Consider the following 21,667-nt stretch of genomic DNA (forward strand, 5'->3'; position numbering starts at 1 on the left):
CCCTAATAATAAAGCCTATCACTTTCTGAGTGCCTGCTGGGAGCCATGTCACCTGCTATGTATTTTACTTGTTATCCCTGGCAGGGTGGGGGACCTTTTACTGCCAAGGGCCATTTGCATATTTATAACATTGTTCATAGGCCTCACAACATTATCAGCTTTAATGTTCTTTATTATCCATAAATGAGTGAGGTCATGTGGTGTTTCTCTTTCATTGACTGACTTATTTCACTCAGCATGATGTTCTCCAATTCAATCCAGGTTGCTGCAAATGATGAATATTCCTCCTTTTTTATGGCAGCATAGTATTTCATTGTGTAGATGTATCATAGTTTTTTCATCCAATCATCTGCTGATGGGCACCTAGGCTGTTTCCAAATCCTAGCTATTGTAGATTGTGCTGCTGTGAACATAGGGGTGCATATTTCCTTTCTGATTGGTGTTTCTAGATTCTTGGGATATATTCCTAGGAGTGGGATTACTGGGTCAAATGGGAGTTCCATTTCCATTTATTTGAGGAAACTCCACACTGTTCTCCACAGTGGTTGCACCAGTCTGCATTCCCACCAGCAGTGCACGAGGGTTCCTTTTTCTCCACAACCTCGCCAACACTTGTCCTTTGTTGATTTGTTGATGTTGGCTATTCTGACAGGTGTGAGATGGTACCGCATTGTTGTTTTGATTTGCATCTCTCGGATAATTAGTGACTTTGAGCATGTTTTCATGTGCCTTTTGGCCTTCCTTCTGTCTTCTTTTGAAAATATTCTATTTAGGTCCATTGCCCATTTTTTAATTGGATCATTCATCTTCCTTTTATTTAGCTGTATAAAGTGTCTGTAGATATTGGAGATTAAACCTTTATCAGTGGTAACATTTGCAAATATGTTCTCCCACACAATGGACTTTCTTGTTTTGTTGATGGTTTCTTAAACTGATGAACCAAAAGATAGATATAGAGACAGTAAAGCAACAAGCAGACTGTCAAATTACAGCAGGGAGGGTATGGAGATCTGGGGGAGATAAGAGATCAACCGAAGGACTTGTATACATGCATATAAGTACAACCAATGGACACAACTCTGGGGAGGGAGGGTGTGTATGGGAGGGGGGGCAATGTTAAAATATGTACACAGATATAATTTAATTTAAAAAATGTAAAAATAAAATAAAAATAAATAGTGGTAGCAAAAACAAAACAAAACAAAAAACATTATCAGCTTTAAAATGAGCCTGCTGTATTTGGTCAAACGCTGAATTAACTCACCCTAATGCCTTGGCAGGGCCAGACCAAATCATTTCCTGGGCCTCACATGGCCTGCAGGCAGGAGCCCCCACCCCTGAAGCAGCATCCTGTGAGGCAGGTAGAGGATGTAGTGATATGGACACAGTGTCTGCGGGCCTAGAGCAGGGTGCGTGCTGAGGCTGTTGGCGGTAGTCGTGCTGGATGACATAAGATGTGGCTTCAGAGGCCGACTGTGTGACATAACTTACCCAAATTCTTCCCCTGACCCCTTACAGTGAGGTCACACAGCTGCTCTGTTTTCCCTCATTGTATATGCCAGGAACCCGAAGTTCAGAGGGAGCAGAGAACTCGGTCTCTAGGATGCGCTGACACTGGCCTGAGCACTCTTCAGTACCCCCTCAAGAGGGCGAGGCGTTTGCATAGCAATCTGGAAAATATTATGCTAAGTGAAGTAAGCCAAAGGGAGAAAGCCAAATACACATGAGCTCACTTATTTGTGGAATCTAATGAACAACAGGAATTGGCCAGCAAAATAGGACCGGAGGGAGGGAGGCCTGGAGGCAGGGAAGCCTGGGACTGAGGACATACCTCGATGTGGGGTTTGGGGACAAGAAGAGATAAACCACAAACTTACATGCTTAGCCCATGGCCACGGGCAATAGAGTGGTAAAGAGCTGGGGAGATGGCGGGGTTGGGAGGAGGGGGAAGGAGGAGAAAGAAGGAGATGTCTGTAATACTATCAAAAATATATTTACAAAACAAACAGTTAAATGGTCTTGAAGACCTAAAATTTTACTCTGTTGTTACTTGTGATTCTCAAGAATAAGATCTTAACTGAAGTTGTACAGACAACTGTTAGCTCACCTAAAATAAGAGAGGAATAATCTAATGTGTGTAAAGTTGGTAACCAGCACAAGAGAAACAAGGGCAGTTGTTTTTTTCTGTCTGACTTTATTCCTTTAAAAAAGAAGTGAAACAAGGGACATTTCAAGGTCACTGCCGTGTCCGGAGAGCCGCAGGAAAGAGCTCTGCGATGGTCTGGGCCATGGTGATCTCTTTGGCCCGGTGTTTGCATCCTGCTGCTCTTCGGTCTCGGCGTGAGCAAAGGAAGACGAAGTGAGAGAGAAAGTGTCTTGGTCTGGGTGTGTCACAGAAGGAGGTCACTGCCAGCTCAGACTTTGGTTTCCTTTCTCCATGACGAGAGCAGTTTAAGTACCTCAGTACTGCTTTGGTGTGCTTAGTTGCCTACAGGTGTAATTTCTGTTGAAGCAAAAACAGTGTAGCATTTAGATCCTTGGGAAATACTCAAGGCCTGGATTACTAAATGTCATATTTAGGTGTTTGTGGGGTGAGAAAGAGAAGTCATTGAGTTAGAAATTGGTTTCTAAGTCTTAAGAGCATTCCTTTGCTAACGTTTTAAAAACGTTTTCCTCCACAGAAATTCCAACAACTCCTCAGACACCCACCACAGCAGATGCTCAAGGTACCAAAGCCCCATCAGCTCCTCCAAAACCCACCACAGTGACTGTTCCAGCTCCAAAGTCCCCGCCCCCCCCTCCACATCCCACCACAGCAACCATTCCAGACACGGAAGGCACACCAGCTCTTCAGAATCTCCCTACAAGAAGTTCTTCAACTACAGAAGCCCTCCTGATTCCTCAGAACCCCACCTCACCTGTCCTAGCTATGGATGCCCCACCACCTTCTCAGAAACCCGTCACAGCCAGTGACTCAGCCACAACAGCCAACACATCTCCTCTCTCAAAGGCTCTATCTCCAGAGCCCCAGCTAGCAGTCCAGACTCTCCTCCTGACAGATTCTCCTGCTACACGAGCCACACCAGAACCCCACAGCCTCACAACAGCAAAAGCCTCACATGCACAGAGTCTTCCAGAAACACAAACATTCTCTACTGTACATGCCCCAGTGACTGAGGGTCCCCAGACAACCCAAAGATTGACCTCTGCTCATATTGCAGCAACACAGAATCGAACTGTTTTCCCGCCACCTAGCACCTCTAGAGGAAGCGGACTCCTTACAGCAGGTGAGCTGACACTGTTCGGTTCCAGAGTCCACGTGGATCTCTGTGTGATGGGGGAAATGTCTAGGTGACCAGGATTGTGTGGTTACATACTCTGGGATTTGTAGTCAGGGTTGTTTGCATTCTAACGTTTGGCACTTTCTTCAGAGGCAGAGTTGGATTGTAGTGGGGCAAATCTTTTACAAAGGAAACAGTTTTGCAATAATATAGAAAAGGGTGGCCCCATAAAAAACAATGCTGGGTTAAAGTTGGTGAAAAAATTCTGTTTTCTATATTAGCTTTAGGGAGTCGTTGAATTTCTCAAGACTCTTCAAAGAACCAAATATATGCCATCCTTGAAGTTGGTTTCTGGGTCTGGTTCATTGAGAGACCCATCCCTGCCGCACGCTGACAGATCCCTCCAGGTTCCCAGAGCTGCCCCTCAGCAGTATCTAAGGAACTGAGAGCACAGGGCTTGGGCCTAGCTCACATGAATGCAGGGCTCCGTGAGCAGAGGCCCTGGAAGGAGAGTGTGCTGTAGGCTTAGACCTGCCTGTGGAGTGACCACATGAAGCCCATCTGCTAATCAGTGCCTCTCTGGACCACAGCTTGCTAAAGGACAGCCATTTTTATACGCATTCTCCTCCAGTAGGGATGCCTATTTTGTTCTACTTTATTTTATGTTGTTCCTTGGACAATCTCAATAGAACTGAGCCAGGAGATAAATTTAAAAAACATTACTTTAACATTTTTATTGAGGTTAACACCCATGAAGAAATCATACATGTGTGGTTTAATAATTTTTTTAAATTAAATTTATTGAGGTGACATTGTTTAATAGGATCGTATAGGTTTCAGGTGAGGATTTCTGTTACATGATCTGTGTATTGCACTGTGTGCCCACCACCAGTGTCAAATCACATCCCATCACCATATATTAGGCTCCCTTCACTCCACCCACACCCTTTGGTCTGGCAACCACCACACTGTGGTTTGTGTTCATGAGTATCAGATTTATATCCCACATCTGAGTGAAATCATACGGTTCTCAGTTTTTTCTTCCTGACTTATTTCACTTAGCACAATATTATCAAGATTCATGCATGTCATCACAAATGGCAGTATTTCATTGTTTTTATGGCTGAGTAATTTTCCATTGTGTGTATGTACCACGTGTTCTTTATTCAATCTTTGACACGTTGGCTATCTCTATGACTTGCCCACTGTGAATAATGGTGCAATAAATAAAGGATGCATACATGTTTTTGAGTTCCATATACACCCAGGAGAAGGATTGCTGGGTCATATGGCAGCACTAGTCTTAATTTTTTGAGGAACTGCCTGCTGTTTTCCACAGTGTCTGTACTGTGTACATTCCCCCCAGCGGTGAATGAGGGCCCCTTTTCTCCAGCTTGTTATTACTTGTCTTGTTGGTAATAGCCATTCTAACAGGTGTGAGGTGGCATCTCATTGTAATTTTGATTTGCATTTCTCTAATTGTTAGTGAGGTTGAACATATTTTCATATATCTGTTGGCTGTTGCTATGTTTTCTTGGAGGAAGTGTCCATTCAGATCCTCTGCCCATTTTTTATTGGGGTTGTTTGTTTGTTTGGTGTTGAGTTTTATGGGTTTTTTTTTAAATATATATCTTATATATTAAACCTTTACTGGAGTTATTGTTTGCAAATATCTTCCACTTGGTTGGACGCCTCTTTATTTTGTTGTCTTGTTTGTTTTGTTTTTGTTGTTTGTTTATTTGTTTGTTTGTTTTGCTGTGCAGAAGCTTTTTAGTCCAATTCATTTATTTTTACATTTACTTCCATAGCCTTTGGGGTCAAGTTCATAAAATGTTCTCTATGACCAAGGTTTATAGTTTGGTACCTATGTTTGTTTCTATGTAATTTATTGCTTCAGATGTTATATTTAGGTATGTGATCCATTTTAAATAAATTTTTTAACATGGAGACAAACTATAATCCAGTTTCATTCATTTGCATGTGACTTCCAATTTTACCAGACCATTTATTAAAGATAGCAATGTATTAATTATTACAAATATATTTATTTGAAAGTAATTTTTGCAATGCCTCACTCATATTCATTGAAAAGTTTAAATAATAAGGTGATATAGTAATTTAAGTTTTGATAACGTCCGCTAAAAAAAACTTTAGTTTCTGATAGTTTCTTGATCATAGGATCAGATCAGTAGTTACTATTAAAGCTTTTAAACTTGTTTCTTATCATCAAATTATATATATAACCAAATTTACATGGTGTTTGTTTCAGTATTCAGTAACTCATGTTTACTGTTTATAATGTTAACTTGCTGAATAGAAATAGGGACTGGTGTGTATTTTGATTGTTCATAATTTGTAATTATTTTCATAAATTTATTTATAATTATTTATTTTAGTTATGAAAATCTGAGTTACTTTTGAACTTTCAAGTACAGTTTATATATATATATATATATATATATATATATATATATATATATATATATATTTTGTAGCAAATAGATGACTTTAGTGATCTTTTTTAATTTCCTTCTTCTTTAGTGGCGACCATCACTGCATCTGGTAAGTCTGACTCCTTGTCAGTTAAAAGAATTGTCATCGCTGTAGTTGGTACATCCCATGTTACTGGAGGAGAATGTTGTGTTATAACTGTGTTAAGTATACTGTTAAAAGGCTGTGTACAAGGATGCCAACGAGAAAACGGGTAAATGTATTTTATCATCCTGTTGTATGGACACCATTAAGTACTTGGTATGTTCCTAACTACTATTCCCTACCATGTTCTTGTTCCAAAGTAGTGTTAAGAGCATTTCGAATCATCTAGCCAAGCAATCACATGGTGTTGCATGCCTATTGTTTTTAAGGCATCATTCTAGGGGCTGAAGAATGACAAGAAAAGATAGTTACTAGCACAGTTTCTATCCTCGAGTATTTTACAATTAATCAGAAATGACTTCTTGTTATTTTTAATCTTTATGGTTGAAAGTATTGCATATGTCCCCTCCCCCACTCCACTGACCTGTAAGAAAGTACTTCTTGCCAAAACCGGTTTGGCTCAGTGGTAGAGTGTCAGTCTCTGGACTGAAAGGTCCCAAGTTTGATTCCAGTCAAGGGTATGTACCTTGGCTGCGGGCACATTCCCAATAGGGGGTGTGCAGGAGGCACCTGATCCATGTCTCTCTCTCATCGATGTTTCTAACTCTCTATCCCTCTCCCTTTCTCTCTATAAAAAAATCAATAAAATATACTAAAAAAAGAAAGAAAGTATTTCTTGACCATTTCTAGACTTCTTTCCCACCCTCAAATAAAATGAAAAGTGCCACCTTTGACTACATGTTCTTTCTTTTCCCTTCCCTATCAGTGATTAAAAGCAAAATTATTTTTTTTTAAATATTCTGTTACTTTAAGCATGAGGCCAAAAACATCTGTGTTGCAATTTATTTTTGCATTTAGTCCAGTCCTTTATTTTATCCATAAATATATTATTTAATGTTATATATTAACAATAAGATTAATAAACTTCCAAAGAAGATGCTAAGAGAAATGTTGGTTAAGAAGCAATACAGTTAAATTTGCATATTGATAGGTAACATTAAATATAAAATACACTCTTGTAAAAAAGTTAATATTTTAAAATTATATCTTTATAATCTTCAGTCTTCTGTCTTATGTATGTATGAATTAGCCAAGGGACTATAAAGCTGAAAACAGGTATTGTGAAATTATTTTTTAAAAATAATTTATGATAATTTTTTAATATTTTGAATAAATGTCTCCTAAAGTTTAAAACTAAAAGATTTGTTTTGAAAGATCCTGTCAGAATTCAATATGTTTTATATTTTAAATAGAAATAAATGTATAATAAATGAATATGTGATCATTTCATGATTTAATGTTGACAACAGTGATGTGTTTAATATATGTGTTTTTCACCTGCTCAGTGTTGTTCAATAAAGATTTGAAATGCTTATTATTTTCTTTTGAAATTCCTAAAATATGTATTATGTGATTTCCCAGAAAGCTTTTTCTAGGGTTAGTTGTAATTCTAAATTATCCTTAAAAAAAAAAAAAAAAAGAGGAATTTCTTCTCTTTTAAATCAGACATATAGTAATATTTTTATTTTGATCCTATATTTATAAAATATAAACCTGAAAAAAATTTATTTAGAGTGACATTTTTAAAAAATCATTATTTTTCTTACTTTTCATTTACAGTTGACATATAATATTATATTGGTTTCAGGTATATAGTAATTAGACATTATGTAACTTACTAAGTGATCACCTTGATAAATCTAGTACTCACCTGACAACAGACATAGTTATCACAATATTATTGACTTTATTGACTATTCTGTAACTACCAATTTTTACTTTTCAATCACATCACCTTTTTATCCATTTCTCCAAACACCCCTCCTCCCATCTGGCAACTATCAAAATGTTCTCTGTATCTATGAGTCTGTTTCGGTTCTGCTTGTTCATTTGTTTGGCTTTTTAGATCCTATATATAAGTGAAGTCATATGGCATCCGTCTTCCTTTGACTTGTTTCACTCAGCACAATGGCCAGATTTCATTCTTTTATATGAAATTCCACTTCTTTAGTTGTTCCTCTATGGATCGACACTTAGTTTGCATGCACATCTTGGCTATTGTAAATAATGCTGTAATGAACACATGGATGTATATGTCTTTTTCACTTAGTGTTTTGGGTTTCTTCAGATAAAAATTCAGACTTGGAATTACTGGGTCTTTCTTTGTTTATTTTTTGTTATATAGCCCATGTTTTAAAATCGATTTTGCCTAGTATAATTATGGTTACCCCAGCCTTTTTGTTTGCTTGTTTCCATTTAATAAAATATCTTTTTTCTATCCCTTTACTTTCAATCTGTCTGCATTGTAAGGATCTTGTTTTGTTACCCATTCAACCTTCATATGTCTTTTGATTAGAGCACTTAATCCATTTGCATTTAAAGTAATTGTTGATAAATATGTATTTATTGCCATTTTATTCTTTATACTTTTTATCTTTTTTCTTCTTAAAGAAAACCCTTTAAGATTTCTTGTAATATGGGTTTGGTGGTGGGGAACTCCTTTAGCTTTTCTTGTTTGGAAAACTCATTATATATCCTTTTATTCTAAATGGTTACTTTGCTGAGTAGAGTGATCTTGTTGGTAGGTCCTTGCTTTTCATCACTTTGAATATTTCTTGCAAATATCTTCTGGCCTCAAAATTTCAGCTGACAGTATCATAGGAGTGACTTTGTAGTAACTAACTGCTTTTCTCTCACTGCTTTAAGATTCTCTTTGTTCCTAACCTGTACTAGAGGCCCAGTGTACGAGATTGTGCACTGGTGGGGGAGGGGGTGTCCCTCAGCCTGACCTGCACCCTCTCACAGTTCAGAAACCCTTGGGGGAAGTCCACCTACTGGCTTAGGCCTGCTTCCCCAAGGAGTCCTTAGCGCTGCCATGGAGGCAGAAGAGGCTCCCACCGCTGCCTCTGTGCTCACCAGCCATGAGCCCAGCTTCTGGCTGAGTGGAGCTCCCCTGTGGGAGCACACTGACCACTAGGGGGAAGCTTCTGCATTAAGCATTTGCCCTCTGGTGGTCAATGAGCATCGTAGCGATTGGTCGTTCGCTGTTTGGTCTATTTGCATATTAGGTTTTTATTATATAGAATAGTATTCCATTGTGTAAATGTACCACAGTTTTTTTATCCACTCATCTACTGATGGGCACTTGGGCTGTTTCTAGATATTAGCTATTGTAAGTAGTGCTGCTATGAACATCGGGATATAAAGTCTTTCTGATTGGTGTTTCAGGAGTCTTAGGGTATATTTCTAGCAGTGTGATCATTGGGTTAAGGGGGAGTTCCATTTTGAATTTTTTGAGAAAACTCCATACTGCTCTCCACAGTGGCTGCACCATTCTGTATTCCCACCTGCAGGGCATGAGGGCTCCCTTTTTATTGTGTCTTAATACCTGTCTACGCATGGCAAACTTAAATCCCATTATAAAGTGACTGCAATTATCTCCTTGTCATTCCAAGTTAAGAAGTCAGATAATCATATAACTTTTTAGTGATCTTTTTGGTCTGGAAAGGAAAGTGGGTGGATTTTTCTTAACATTTTTGAAGAAATACAGAAGCACAGAAAATCCAGTTCTGATAGTAAGATCCTGTAGATGTTGCTGAGGAAGGTGTGTTGAAACCTGACATAAATCTGAAAATTGAAGGTTTTCTCAAGCATATTCTTTTCTCTTCGGCAAAAATCTCTTTCCAGTGTGACCTCACTTTTCCACAATTGCAATCTCTTTATTTTGCTGCATTACATGAGATTGTAAGCAAGAACTGGATCTACCCACAACTTCCTTGTATTTTAGAGCATATGGAATACGTTTCTGCTCTATTAGATGTAAGTGGGACCTTTTGAAGTGACTGGGTGCCCATATTTCTTCAGAAAAGGAGACTAGTATCATTTCGTTAACACAAGATCTTATAGATAGAATTCTGATTTGGATTTTTCAAAAATAAAGTCGATACTCTGTATATTGCTTCTGTTTGTTCATCTGCAGAAAATAATATCATTCAATACAATTTAATAAATATTTATAATCGCTTTCTACTATTTTCCAAGCACTGTGCTAGTTATTAGAGCTGACCAAATGAGGTAACAGGTGGCAAAGTGCTTTGCAACATTTTTTTTAATTTAATAAATCTTTATTGTTCAGATTATTACAATTGTTCCTCTTTTTTCCCTCCATAGCTCCCCTCCACCAGGTTCCTACCCCACCCTCTGCCATTACCTCCCCGACCCTGTCCTCATCTATAGGTGTACGATTTTTGTTCAGTCTCTTCCTGCACCACCCACACCCATTTCCCCCTGAATTATCAATCCACTCCCATTCTATGCCCCTAATTCTATTATATTCACCAGTTAATACTGTTCATCAGATTTTTTATTCCCTTGGTTTTTAGATTCACTTGTTGATAGTTACATATTTGTTGTTCATAATTTTTTAGTAAATCTTTATTCTTCATATTATTATAAAAGTTCCTCATTTTTTCCCCCTCCACCAGGTTCTCACCCCACCCTCTGCCCTTTCTCCACCCCCCATTGTCCTCATCCATAGGTGCACAGTTTATGTTCAGTCTCTTCCCGCACCCCCCACACCTCTTTTCCCTGAGAATCATCAGTCCACTCCCCTTCCATACCTCTGACTCTATTATATTCCACAGTTAATATTGTTCATCAGGTTTTTTAATTTCCTTGGTTTTTAGATTCACTTGTTGATAGTTATGTATTTGTTGTTATAATTTTTATCTTTATTTTTTTCCTCTTCCTAAAGAACCCCTTTCAACAATTCATATAATTCTGGTTTGGCAATGATGAACTCTTTTAACTTTTTTTTATTTGTGAAGCTCTTTATCTGGCCTTTGATTCTGAGTGATAGCTTTGCTGGGTAGAGTATTTTTGCCTGTAGGTTCTTACTATTCATCACCTTGAATATTTCTTGTCATTCCCGTCTGGCCTGCATGGTTTCTGTTGAGAAATCAGCTGACAATCATATAGGTGTTCCTTTATAGGTAACTACCTGCTTTGCTCTTGTTGCTTTTAATATTCTCTCTTTGTCTTTTGCTCTTGGAATTTTAATTATGAGGTGTCTTGGTGTGGTCCTCTTTGGATTTCTTTTGTTTGGAGTTCTGTGTGCTTCCTGGACTTGTAAGTCTAATTCTTTCACCAGGTGGGGGAAGTTTTCTGTCACTATTTCTTTCAGTATGTTTTCAATATCTTGCTCTCTCTTATCTTCTGGCACCCCCATAATTCTGATGTTGGTTCGCTTGAGGTTGTCCCAGAGGTTTCTTACATTATCTTCAATTTTCTGGATTCTCTTGCCTTCTTGCTTCTGCGGAGGAGTGTCTTCTGGCTCTTTATGTTACAAATCTTTGACTTGATTCTTGCGATCTTCCATTCTGTTTTTAGGACTCTGTATAATATTTTTTATTTCAGACAATGTATTCTTTATTTCTTGTTGATCCCTTATCATTTCTTTTTGATTCCTTATTAATTCTAGTTGATCCCTTTTTATATCCTCATAGGTCTTATCGACCTTTTCTAGGAAATTCTTGAAAAACCTTATAAGCATAAATTTGAACTCTATATCCAGTTGCTTTTTGTCCTCCATTTTTTTCGTTTGTGATCTGTTTCCTTGTCTCGGCATTTTTGCTGCTTCCCTGAGTTGGTAGGGTGGCTTTGTGTGTTAAAGTGTCCTATATGGTTCAGTGGGTCAGCCTTCCAGTTATCTGAGGTGGACACTCTTGGTGCACCCCTTTGTGGACTGTGTGTACAGCCTTTTGTAATTAGGTCTTAATTGTTGTTGGTATCACTGGGAGGAACTAACCTCCAGGCCAATTGGCTGTGAGAATCAGCTGTGTCTATGCACAAAAGCCTCTGTGCTCAGCTTGGATGGAGCGGAGTTTCAGGGTGGAGTCTACAGCCTTGGCTTCCTGTCAGCCCCGCCCTATGAGGTTCCTGAGTCTCAGTGTTCCTCAGTGTCCTTTGGTACTCAGTGCTTTGGTACTTGCTGCAAGCACCTCTGAGAGCAAGGTGCCCTCGAGTTTCACCCACTACCAGACAGTCTAGTCCAGGGGTCTGCAACCTTAAAGACATAAAGAGCCACTTGGACCCATTTCCGAAGGAAAAAAAAACCTGGGAGCCGCAAAACCATTGCGACATTTAAAACAAATATAACACTGCATATATTGTTTCTTACCTTAATGCTATATACTGGATCGTGCAGTTAGCTGTCAATCTGAAGAAAAAAAGAACTTTTTCACTTAATAATGTAAAATATATTTTTGCAAATTAATAGCTAATTAAAACATTTAATTTACCTGGTTAATGGGATTTTTGCTCATGAACCTCAGTGCACAGTGTCAGCACATCAGGGCTGTAAGACTTTCACACAGGCTTGCAAGTTGTCGGAGCCGCGGTAAAGCTTCAAAAGAGCCGCATGTGGCTCTGGAGCCGTAGGTTGCCAACACCTGGTCTAGTCTCTCCCCCAATGAGCCTGGAACTGGGGTTCAGTGCAGTTGGAAGTGGGGTTCAGTACAGTCTGGAGCTTTTGTCTCCTTCCTTCTAGGGCAATCCAGTGGCACAGCCAACAGTCAGTCCTCTGCGCACAAAGTACATGACTCGGGGCACTGCCTTTCACCGCTCCCGAGTTTTCGCCTTACAGTCTAGAATCCCTCTGTATGAGCCTGGGACCCCAGGGTCTCGCCCAGAACTGGGGTTCAGTGCAGTTGGAACTGGGGTTCAGCACAGTCCAGAGCTTTTATCTACTTCCCTCTAGGGAACGCTAACAGGCACTCAGCCTCACCTTCCTCTCCAGTTCCGTCCTCTCCCCATGTGCGCACAGTGTCTCCGTACCTTAAGCTTTTACAGCTCCTCTGATTTTCCTTCTGGTTTTCTCTTTCCTTCTAGTTGTAGAATTTCCAGTCAGTCAACTTCCCTGTAGTTCTGGATAATGTCCACTTTATATTTTAGTTGTATTTTTTGAAATTGTTGTGTGAGGCTGCAGTTAGGCGTTTACCTATGCCACCCTCTTGGTTTCTCCTGTTGTTCATAATTTTTATCTTTTATCTTATTCCTCTTCTTAAAGAATACCTTTCAGCATTTCATATAATTCTGGTTTGGCAGTGATGAACTCCTTTAGCTTTGTTTTACTTGTGAAGCTCTTTATCTGGCCTTCAATTCTGAGTGATAGCTTTGCTGGGTAGAGTATTCTTGGCTGTAGGTTTTTGCTATTCATCACTTTGAATATTTCTTGCCACTCCCTCTAGCCTGCATGGTTTCTGTTGAGAAATCAGCTGAAAATCATATGGGTGCTCCCTTATAGGTAACTAACTGTTTTTCTCTTGCTGCTTTTAATATTCTCTCTTTGTCTTTTGCTCTTGGAATTTTAATTATGATGTGTCTTGGTGTGGTTCACTTTTGATTTCTTTTGTTTGGGGTTCTGTGTGCTTCCTGTACTTGTAAGTCTATTTTTTTGTTTGTTTGTTTGTTTTCACCAAGTGGGGGAAATTTTCTGTCACTATTTCTTCAAATAGGTTTTCAGTATCTTGCTCTCTCTCTTCTTCTGGGATCCCCATAATTCTAATGTTGGTATGCTTGAAGTTATCCCAGAGGCTTCTTATACTATCTTCAACTTTTTGTATTCTATTTGCTTTTTGCTTTTCAGGAGGAGTGTTTTTTGCTTCTTGGTATTCCAAATTTTTTACTTGATTCTTGCAATCCTGTAGTCTGCTTTTAGGTCTCTGTATAATATTTTTTATTTTAGTCAGTGTATGCTTAATTTCTAGTTGATCCTTTTTCATATCCTCAAGCACCTCATTTAATTTATCAGCCTTTTCTAGGAAATGCTCGAAAAACCTTATAACTGTGGTTTTGAACTCTATATCCAGTCTTTTGCTTTTCTCCATTTCCTTCAATTGAGGCCTGCCTCTTTGTCTCCACATTTTAGCAGCTTCCCTGAGTTGATGGAGTAGCTTTGTGTGCTATGTGTCCGAGCAGGACCCATTAGCTCAGCCTCCCCAGTTACTTATGGTGGATCCTCTTGGTGCACCCCTTTGTGGGCTGTATGTGCAGTTTTGTTGTAGTTAAGCCTTGATTGATTTGCAACATTTTAAACAGTGTAAAAATATTTCTATTATACATCCAGGAACATTACTAAACACTACCTTTTCTTGGAGAAAATCATTTTTAAAGTTAGGTAATTTTCCTACCTTAGAGCTCTTCAATTAATGACTAGGAACACTGGAATCACAATCATAATTTTATTAATAATCCATAGTTTCATTTATCCCAAGTGGCATAAATATTAAATTGATTCTGATTCACCTTTTGGATAGTTTTCTGTAGGTACCAAGTGGATTTTAACATCATAAATTATTGACATTGTACTTTAAATTCTTTTCCTTCTTTCTAATTTGTGAGATAATACTCCATTGCCAATTTATGAACAATCATTTATGTAGATTTGTTTCTCAAACTTCTGTATTTTGCTCTGGTTTTTTGTTAAGCCATCAACCTTCACATAGTTTCTTCTAGAATTACATATCTGTACTAATTCGAGTTCTAGAAATAGGCTTTTACTTTCATCATCTAGCTATTTTGGATCACTCTAAATATTCATTTATCATTCAAATTGAAAATGGAGGTTTTTGCTACATTTGAAAATAATGAGATTAATGAAATGTGATGAATTTGGGGGGGGGGGGACTTTGAAAAATGTTGAGGAGCCATGATTTATTTTATGAAAATGATATAGTGTAGGGTATAAGTTAAAGAGATTGGGTGAAGTATTATAAAAACTTCCCTGTGGTGGAAATAGCTTGGTTGTGTTTTTTTTTTAATCATTTGTCCACATGGTAGTGCAATTGTGTGATATTTACATATTGCTGATTTGGAACCAGATACACTCATTAGACACATTAGCTTCAATTTGCTTTTCAAGTATCATCTCTACTTTCCTTTGTAGTACAGATCAGAAGAGTAGAGTTCAAGGACATTGGAGGGTGGAGTGGGGAGGAAATGTATATATGAAAGATTAATGGTCAAATTATTTAAAATTAAACATTATGGGATTAAATACTTAATCTTCTTAAACCTATCAAACTAATTTTATTTCATCATTATAATACTTTATTTGTAATTCTTTATTTCATTTTTCTTTGAAATAAAACAGAACAAAGGGTAAATAATATGCAATTTTTACTCTTAAACTTTTAACATATAGAAACCATATGCAAAAACATAATTTCTGTCCTCTATATTTTGTTTAATTTGCCTCTCATTCTATTGCCTCACAATGTCCTTATGAAATTACACTGTATATATAATTGCTTATGTGACTATTAACTGTGTTATCGTGTTTTCCCCTCTCAAGGACTTACTGTTGGTGCTGTAATAATTGCTATTATAATTATAAACAAAAAATTTGGAAGATCAAGGTGAGCAGAAATTCTGATAACTTAAAACATTTGCTCTTAGCTTCTTTCTGGTAAAACTTGATATTTTATCATGAATAGATAATTTTCCTCATTTAATTGTCTTTTTGGACATGCTATCTCTTTATTCCTTTTGTCTATAATGACTACCTTGCATAAGCAGGCTTTGTGTCTTTTTTTTAGTTTTTAATATATTTTAAAACATTAACAACATTTCAAAGGAAAGTGATTTGAAAGCCACAGTCTCACTTTGCAGTCTATTAACCAATTGCCTTTCCCTTAGTACAACTTATGGTAGCATACTAGCATGTGTGTTACACAAAACCAAAGAATTCTAGGGGGGGACGCCAGCCTCTAACAGCACTAAATGGCCTGTGATTAGGCCTGTCTTCGAGTTCCATTTATTGCTGCATCTGGTCCAGCCCAAGATGACAGGCCCTGGCATCTGCCTGCATGGTTCCATCCTGTGTCTACTGTCCATGTGCCATGTCACCGTGAGCAACTCCACCTCTCTGTGCCTCAGCTTTCTCATCTGTAAAATGGGGGAAATAGAGAGCCTTCCTTATGGGATTGTGGTAAGGTTCAAATCAGTTTCCCCCTGTAAAGAAGTTAGAGCATCACTTGGCATAGAGGAGGCCTTCGGTGGTAACATAGTAACAGGTAGGGGGAAAACCCACAGTCTGATCTGAAACATTTGACCTGCCCAGAACACTCATATGTTAAGTGCATTGTCATGGTTGGCTCTGGCATGATCTGCAGACAGAGGAGTACTTACATTGACTTCTTCTGGCCTCTGGGCGGAGGAAAGAGCATGTGCAAAGGCCTGTCTGAGAAACAGACGTTTTTATCTCCTTAATCCTTATAAACACGCATGATACCTTAAAAACATAAACACAAATACATACATTGACTCTCTTCTGTTATCTTGCAGATTTTATTGTTCAAAAAACTAATTATGGAGTTCATATAAACTCTTGAGTCATTTCCGTACTTCCCTAATGCCTTCATTTCATTCACTAATTAAGAACAACTATATTTATGCTGTTACTAAATTGCCTGTCTTCATTCTTTGGCAGATGTGACTATCTGCTTTTAGCCCCATTTAACGCTTTCCTTTCTCCTTAAATTAACAAATATCGCTAAGTAGTAGAGTTAAGCCTATTATAAGCTAAAGCAAAAGTATGAATGTTCTTTAAATCACTAAATGGTTCAGTATTTTAGCCAAATATTAGGTCCTGGATTTTTAAAATAGGTTTTCCTGTTCATAAAGTGGGCTTGAGGTCATATTACTAAATGTAGGAAAATATAACTTTCTCTTCAAGATTTTCGGGAACTTTTAAGAATGGGCTGTAAAGCCCAGCCAAACACAAGTCTAAGTCATTAGCATGAGCTGATATGGAGGCCCCAGCAAAACTGCTCTGGAAACAGCAAACCAGCAGCCTCATGCTCTGCCTTCCATTTGTCCCGCCTCTTCGTTGTCTTTTACCTTCCAAGGCCAGTGCTGGGGACTCCGCAGGCAGGAGAGGTGGAAAGCGGAGCGTGCAGGTTGCTCTAGCTCTCAGCTGCCCTCCGTTTCTTTACTTTGGCAGAGCAATTGGCCATGATGTTTTTGATAGGATGGCAAGTGTTGAACCATAGAAGGAGGGACTGTTTGTTTCCCTCGTTCCTCTATTTCCGAATAAGAGGAAATTCAGGCATAAACCCCTAAGAAAGAATTTGCCTTTTTTTTTTTTTTAATGTGCCCTTTAATAACACTCCACTTGCCTTAATTGAGAAGTGAAAGCTGTTGAGAGTAACAGCTAACTTTATTCATCCCGGTTATCCTCCTAATTCATATCACTTTGAACACTTTTGTATCAATGTAATTAAAACTTTGATCTTAATGAGGACAGGGCAAAGAGTTCATGAGTCTGGAGGTGATAGTGTACCTTCCCCTGATGGTCCTTGTGTTTGCTATGAAAGGATTTACCTCTTTTTGAAGTGTGGGGTTTGTACGATACCTTTGAGCTCATAAAAAGAATGTGGTTGTAAGCAACTGTGATACTACTTTTTGATTCAGGTTAGAGTTATATAATTCAATTAGTGTTTTCCCTCTCTACCATTCAGCTCTTATTACCTCCATGAGAACAGCAAAGCACTCAATGTTATGTTTCATGATTTAACAGAGACTGATGCCTCAGAAGTATGTCCTGGTAAATGACAAAAGGTATATAGTTCTACAAAATCGCATTTCTTGTAAAATGTCCAATCAGTACTGTTGGCTCAGGGTTTGTCCGGTACTAATCAAAGATAATAGAGGCTTCAACCTCTATTATTGTCAGACCTCCTTCTCTTTTTGTGAATGATTGACTCGCATTGATCGCTCATTACTATGACATGTCATCAGTTCTTAACACTTCAGCAATATGCGCATCATCTCATTCTGTTTGCACTCAGTTTATTATAATGATTAGATGCTAGCAATGACATAAATATTTGGGGGGGGGGAACAAAAGGTCGATACATTAGGTCTACAAATAAGAATGCCTTTATTCTAACTATTTGCATCATGAGATGATGGGCTTATATTGTATTTGTTTCTCTTTTTTGCTTGGTGGCTTTCAGAGTTTCCAGTGTTTAGGAAATATTAAAATTTGGTGTACAGTATATTTTTTAAGTCCTGTTTATGGATCTGATAAGATAGCTCTTTTATGTTGTCATGGAAAATTGTTACGCAAAAATAACATCACATTAACGTATCTGTGAAACTTTCTAGGTGTCTTCTTTTTGGACAAAACTTTCCTCTATTTCACATGTAGTAGTCAAGGGGTTCTCATTGAGTTTTAACCTGAAAATATCTTTATTGATTCTACCTCGACCACTTAATCTCAAAAACTATTTTAGTTGGTGTTGGCCATAGTTACTATACGCTAGCTCCACAGTGGCTGAGGTTGTCTATTCTGTATAACTTACTAATTTTGCATTGTTTGATACCCCAAATTCTCCATTGTTTATCATATCATAACTTAACATTTCATGTTTAACACCAATAAGTAAAATTACTTTGATTTTAACTTTTTATTTTTAACTTTCAGGAAACACATTTATGACATTGACAGTTTTGCTTATGATGTTGGTAGCCATTGGCTACATGACTTAGCCAAAGAAGAGATAAGAAGAAAGTGCATACAAGTACACAGAATATCCTAGTTTTTATGAGTTTCTGGAAGCACAGACACAATATATGCAGCGGTGCTCTTCATCTTGCACGTTGTCAGTGTCTTTAAGGTGTGCAACAATGTCAATAAAGCGAGAAGAAACTAATCTGTCCTGGAATTGCATTCTCAACATTTCTAAGCCTCTTGAAAATAGAACAACTCACAGACTGAGAGTGATTATGTGTCTAAAAGTGTAGGTATTTGTGAGCATGAAGAAAAGGAATGTGGACACCAAAGAAAGGGTGTCACTACCATCACTACTAGCCCCTTGGAAAGGTCCAGAAAATGTAACTAAGACCTGGTCCATAGAAAAAGAAATGGACAGCCAGTATGAAATGGAATTGCCACAGCCTAGAACAAAGACTATCCTTACATGATATTACTCTACAATGTCCTTAAAATTTTTCTGATTTGTGTTACCCCAGTTACTTATAATAGTACCCCAAACCCTTGGGGATCAATAAAAAAAATCATTTTTTGGTGCTTGGAGACAAAGGTAACACATCTCTTAATATTCTAAAATTACAAAAGCATGCCAAAACCTGTTTGGCTCAATGGATAAAATTACAAAAGCATAATGTACAATTATCCCAAGCAAACTTACAAACCAGTTCTTTGAATGTCTGGCAGCAATTTAAAAACGACATGAAAGGACTTAATCCCTTCCATTGTGTAGAGGGCCCCCTGGGAAGGCACCTGAACATTCTATATTGGCCCCTCTTGCTCATTTGGCCAAGAGGGACCCTCTTCTCACAATTTAATTGCCCACAACTGCTGCCTGAGCTTTCTGTTCATATCGAGGTTGAAGCCCCATAATGACTGGTACCATGGATCTGTCTCTCACCCAGTGGGGCGAGCTGGGCCCTCCCCGGAGAAGAATCCTGGGTTCCCCAAAATATGTGATCAGTACTGGGGCCCCGCCAGTAGGCGTGGGAATCCTAACGCAGGACCTGGATGTGGAGGCCACGGGGGCATAGGATACCAAGGAGACAGAACTGAACCTCACATCACCCTGTTTGGTCCCAGAGGATGGCCGGTTAGCCAGTGTCAGGTAAGATTCCTCAGGGAAGGAACAACCTAAGACAGGCACAGTCACAGAGGGGCCATCAGGAGAGAACTTGGGGGTCAACTGAGGTGGGGCACAGACTCTCACCCCAAAACTTTGCAGGAGTCTGAAACCTCACCCCTGCTGAGGGAGTCTCCTGCCCCCATGGCTGCTTAACTTCCCATGCCCAGCTCAAATCGGGACCCTGGTAACAGACAGAGACTTGGCTGACAGCAGCTGCCCTCTCACTACAACAAGACTTGTTTGAGTTGTCTTATAAACATGGTGTGGGAAAGTGGGTTTTTGATATATAAATCCAGCCTACCACCAGAAATGCTCAGAGAGGGTTGGGCCTGCATTACCACCGTTTGCCCACCATCCAGAACTGAAATATCATTGCTGACATGTACACATAAGGAACTGTTTGACATTGAAATTGGGTCTCAAAAGAACTGATGGCCCAGAAAGAAGCCCACTACAGACTAATTCATATGCCTTTCAGCATAACGATTATTGCTTGCCTTATTTTTGATTCTTATATTTCCAATAGGACATGATCTCACTCATTTGGGGGAAATGGTGAACAACATAGACTGATGAACAAGAACAGACCCAGAGATAAGGAGCCATGGGTCAGACTGTTGCACCTCAAAGGGAGGGTGGGGATAAAAGGGAAAGATCAACCAAAGGACTTATGGCACACATATGAGCCTAACTAGTGGTCAAGGACAATCAGGGGCTGGGGGATTGGAATGGGAGGTTGAGGACAAATATATGACACCTTAATCAATAAAGACATTAATTTTTTTAAAAAAGGAAATAAGTTATTTTTCCCATTAGATTTGTAATGTTATGTTTACTTTAAAATATATATTTTAAAGTAAACAATATATAATTGGAAATAGAAAACAAATGAAAAAAACATTGCCCAGTCTCTTCTGAGGAAAATTGCCAAAGAGAGATGAACCACACTATAAAATAACCCTTATGGGCTCTCGGGCATTTTTATCATTCCTTATTCCACTCAAATGAGCTTGAAATGCTTGGCAAATGTTTTAAATGAAAAACAGGTTAATGACTCAGAGTGTCAAGTTTCTTGGATTAGGTGGTGGCAAAGGAGAAGTATAGAAGGAAGAAATAATCATTTCTTTCCCATATAAGTACAAGTAATTAACAAGAATTTAGCTCCTTTTTAAAAAATATATTTTATTGATTTTTTATAGAGAGGAAAAGAGAGCTAGAAACATCTTCAATCAGCTGCCTCCTGCACACCTCCCACTGGGGATGTACCCGCAACCAATGACCGGAATCAAACCTGGGACCCTTCAGTCCGCAGGCTGATGCTGTATCCACCGAGCCACACTGTTTTTGGCATGAATTTAGCTCCTTTTAAGATAGATCAGTGACAATTTTAATTTTATTCTTAGGACAGTCTTTTTTTTGTTTTGTTTTTTAAAGATCCTGTGAAAGGGTGAAAGGATGAAGGTGTCTTTTTATTAACTCAATGTCTTTAAAAGTATCCAGAGATATTGTAAGATTAACATGAAAAAGGTTCTATATTTCAGAAGTAATTCTAAATTATACATCTTATTTTTTGTGATAATAAAATTATTTATTTATATTTGTGAACACACTGGTTTTACATGTATAACAAAAAAAGTTGAAGAAGATAAGAAAAATTTATTTTTCCTAAATGAAATAAATAATTGATCACATTTTTTTGTCTCATGTAGTATTTGAAACTTACTTTCTTAAATATAAAAAATTTATCTCTAAATAACATATTCCCTTTCTGCCTCCCATAAGTAGTTCACAAAGATATTCTTTTGGTTATCCCAAATGTTTGGTGAAACATTTTTGGTTACTTTTAAATTATACTATATTGTACTTTCTTAAGCATGTCATAATCCTCTCAGAGTATTATACCACTTGTTACTGATTTACCTAACAGCAATCACATTAATTTCTAGCTTTTTAATGTATTCTTGTCATCTTACATTTTAAGTTATAGACTAGACTAGCATATGCACATAACTAAATTTAACAATAATTATCTGTCACATTACATCATCTGCTTTGTTGTTGAAGTATTTTAAACTAACTTCCATATGCACCATGGCATTTCACTGTAAATAC

At 38.1% G+C, this 21,667-nt stretch overlaps 1 protein-coding gene across 10 annotated transcripts in view; it reads left to right on the forward strand.

Annotated features, from left to right (window-relative positions):
• The window catches only part of LOC311613321 (complement decay-accelerating factor-like), a 35,938-nt gene extending 14,697 nt beyond the window's left edge, over positions 1 to 21,241 (forward strand). The window contains exons 6-11 of one of the 10 annotated variants that reach the window (XM_084867106.1): positions 2,682 to 2,726; positions 3,222 to 3,287; positions 5,823 to 5,843; positions 15,229 to 15,292; positions 17,396 to 17,495; positions 18,364 to 21,241. In XM_084867106.1, the coding sequence (XP_084723232.1) occupies positions 2,682 to 2,726; positions 3,222 to 3,287; positions 5,823 to 5,843; positions 15,229 to 15,292; positions 17,396 to 17,489 (290 nt within the window). In that variant the 3' untranslated portion in view covers positions 17,490 to 17,495; positions 18,364 to 21,241. Of the gene's footprint in view, positions 1 to 2,681; positions 3,866 to 5,822; positions 5,844 to 15,228; positions 15,293 to 17,395; positions 17,496 to 18,363 lie in introns of those variants that run through there. The other 9 variants (XM_084867099.1, XM_084867100.1, XM_084867103.1 and 6 more) reach the window with 9 other exon arrangements.
• Positions 21,242 to 21,667: the final 426 nt, after the last annotated feature.

Source organism: Pipistrellus hanaki, assembly GCF_964339955.1.
Source record: "Pipistrellus hanaki genome assembly, chromosome: 18".
In the NCBI taxonomy this organism is placed as follows: Eukaryota; Metazoa; Chordata; class Mammalia; order Chiroptera; family Vespertilionidae; genus Pipistrellus; species Pipistrellus hanaki.